This window comes from Salminus brasiliensis, chromosome 2, assembly GCF_030463535.1.
Source record: "Salminus brasiliensis chromosome 2, fSalBra1.hap2, whole genome shotgun sequence".
Lineage (NCBI taxonomy): Eukaryota > Metazoa > Chordata > Actinopteri > Characiformes > Bryconidae > Salminus > Salminus brasiliensis.
The window spans coordinates 11,784,390-11,787,884 of NC_132879.1; the positions used below are offsets into that span (position 1 = coordinate 11,784,390).

A 3,495-nucleotide genomic window follows, 5' to 3' on the forward strand; every position below is an offset into this window, starting at 1 on the left:
TAGAATAACAGAACTGTAACCATGGTTACAGTAATAATCATAGCTCTGTAATTACTATCACATTTTAGCACAGAATATTATACTGCCTTTAAAGGCATCAATGAATTCATTTTAATATTGTGTATTAAGCTCTATAAAATAATGATATACTGTACAATAAAGAAAACCTTTATGATAATCATTTTTAACATTTTAAAATGTTTTAATGTATAGATAGTAAATTAATTTAGTTATAGATAGCAAAAGAAAATGAGTGATAATCTTTACTAAATAAAGCTAGCTAATGTTAGCTAGCATCTCCAAAATGGTGATGTCATCAACTAAATTCCAGAAAACAAAATCTATCAAAATTTCATGTATAAATTGTTAATTTCGGTGATGCTATTAACACTAGCACACTAGCTAAGAAAGGAGAGCCTCTCTGTAACGTCTCTCTCCCAGTGCAGTGTGGCTACCATTACGTACCATAGCAATGTACCGTAGAGTGACGGCATGGAGAGTTCCTTATTAATCTCTACTCGAATAAACGGAAGGGAATTAAGCTTTCAGCTCCACTTTTCACACTTGCTATCAGTTTACTACATCTTCACAGACTGACTGTTTACCAGCTGAACCATATGAGCTGAAACGGCTCGGCTAGTAACGTTAGTAAGCTGAGGAAACAGACCACTAGCATATGTCTGTTTATCTAAAAGACTGGACGTCTTTCTCTGTGTATGTTTCACTACTTATCATCTCACTGACTGCAGCTTTCTCTGATTATGGAGGATATAAAGACGTCCTTCTGTCTGTGAGATGATAAAGACTAATATCTGGGTTGGAAATAATGGAGAATGTATTTCTGGGTTAAGATGGATTATTGCTGAAACATTTAAAAATGAATCCAGGTTAAAAGTATGTTTTGTAATTCATAGGATAAAATATATTTACTGTAGAATTCACCCTCTACTGAATTTTGACCATGATGGTTCACAGATCTACAGTAAGATGCTGTGTTCAGGTTCTACACTAAGAATTTGATCATTATTCAGTCGTACTGCTGTGAAAACTGCAGAAGTTGGTATAGTCTACACTGTAGACCCACATGATACTCTGAGTTAAGAATGCCATTCTGAATAATATGGATTATAATCAGTAGAGAGTCAGTGTGGTGTGTTTTCTCTCCTCCACAGAGTGTGATTGTGCTGTTTCACATCCTCCAACTCAGCACCTGCAGTAGATCCCACTGCAGCAGTGCAGTCTCTGTGCAGCCTGACTGAGTAAGGGAGGTTTTTGTACGACTCTGTATCACTGTGTGAACACACAGTTGCTAGGACAGTGAACGCTCATACAGTAATAATCTCCAGCATCTTCAGTCTGGACTCCACTGATGGTCAGAGTGAAGTCAGATCTAGATCCACTGCCTCTGAATCGAGCTGGTGTTCCAGACTCTAACTCGCTTGCTTTTTTTATCAGGAGTTTAGGAGCTTCTCCAGGTTTCTGTAGATACCAGGAAAGAGGTTGATAACCCCAGCCTTGATGCACCTCAGGACTGGTTCTACAGCTGATGGTGATGGTGTCTCCTGGAAGAGCAGATTTTACTTCAGGAGTCTGAGTCACAGTCACCTGACCTTTGGACTCTGGAGAAACAGAAATAGAGTAGAAATATTTTCACATTTTTGACTCTTATGAACTTTATGTGAACTTTGTTTAATAACATTTTAACTGAATATGTTCATTACATGCTAGCTGTGAAAATTCAGTCTGAATCAATGTCTCACCTCTAGTGCAGAGGATCAGAGTCCAGATGAAGATGGGGATGAAAGTCATGGCTGCTGTGGGTGAAGAACTTGCTGTAGCAGCTCTCAGTCATGAAGTGTTAAACCCACAGGACTATAAACACTCTCAGAGCACTAAAGCATGGAGCGCTCAGTGCAACGTGTCTTCTGTCTATGCAAATATCTTCTTAACAGAACTTCACCAGAACTTTCACTTCTGTACATCATCTGCTGCAGGTTTCATCTTCATAGTTCACTAAATATTCTAACAGTAAATACATGGAGTGAGGGAGAGGTTGTAGTTCAGATAGAACCTAATTTCTGATTCAATAATTTGGAGTTTGGATTGTAGTGTTTCTATTTCAGATTTCTGTAAAAGTGTTTAGTGCTGGACTTTTGCTTTAAGATTTCTGAGAAGAGGCTGCAGTTTCTCCATCAGCACAGCTGGATCTTCCTGATCTTCTCCGAGCTGAGTTTGGAGGTCAGTGCTGAGTTTGAGAGAGACACAGGAGTGGTGATGCTCACCTGGGTTCCACTGTGTCTAGGATCCTGCAGGTTCAGAGGTGCAGAGACAGAGCTGCTATGCCTACGCTCTTTTCATTTATCCAACACTTGTAATTCACAGACAGGATGTTGAGTATGGAGTAATTAATGAGGAACTGAACGTACAGCTGGATTTATTGTGAATCTATCAGGTCATTTCTGAGTTTACTGACTGAAGCTGGAGCTGTTCTCTAGAATCTCTGTTTCCAGTGTTGGGTTCTGGATTATTCTAAAAGGAATAGTTTTACTGATCTAGTTCTGAATGGCCAGTGTCTAGTACAGTTTGATGAAGTGTGTGATCGATCACACATGGTAAACCTTTTAATTATGGTAATGAACCAGTTGTGCTTGAGCATGACCACATTGTGGAGGGCATTTGCCATCGAGTGACCAGGACCAGAAGAGAAGAACTCAAAAACCTTAAGAACCAGATAAATCTGACCTCTGGGATCTTCCTCTCCTTTTCCATTTATAAACACTTGACCAACATCATCTGCACTTACCATATCACACTTAGCCTGCAGATACTGGCACCATCATTTCAGAGAACACAGTCCTAGTGCTTCACAACTCAATGCTGGGGGGCTGTATACCTGTTTAGCCCATGCCTGGTATTAGGTATGGTGCCAATAAGTTCATGTTTATCTGCTTCAGAGAGTTCTATTCTATTGGCAATACGTTTCACCAGGGACTAGACAAGCTGTTTTGAATAATATGGCTTATAATCAGTAGTGAGTCAGTGTGGTGTGTTTTCTCTCCTCCACAGAGTGTGATTGTGCTGTTTCACATCCTCCAACTCAGCACCTGCAGTAGATCCCACTGCAGCAGTGCAGTCTCTGTGCAGCCTGACTGAGTGAGGCTGCACAAATATCTAGTTCAGGCAGCTGGTTCTTTGGCTAACCCAGTCCCACGTTTGTTGTGTTCACCACTTTGTTTGTCACGTTCTGTTAGTGTTCCAGTTTTGCCCATTAGTTTGCTGTTCATTGATTTCACTCTACCTTCCTGTGATTCACTGTTGTGTTTTAATAAAGCCTTGGTTAGTTCAGTCTCTGTGAGTGTTCACCCCCTTCATTGACTGGCTGCACACGCCATGACACATATTAGGCATGTCCACCCGCTCACTCTCTAATAGTGTGTAATTGTTTCTCCCAGGCTACCTTCACGTCTGAGTGTATTTATTCTTTTATATGATACA

General features: G+C 40.2%; 1 gene segment (V, D, J or C); it reads right to left on the reverse strand.

Moving 5' to 3' along the window:
- Nucleotides 1-1,287: 1,287 nt before the first annotated feature.
- Nucleotides 1,288-1,809, reverse strand: LOC140549258 (Ig kappa chain V region K16-167-like). The segment is given in 2 exon segments: nt 1,288-1,619; nt 1,761-1,809. Coding segments are annotated over 2 exon segments (381 nt in total).
- Nucleotides 1,810-3,495: the final 1,686 nt, after the last annotated feature.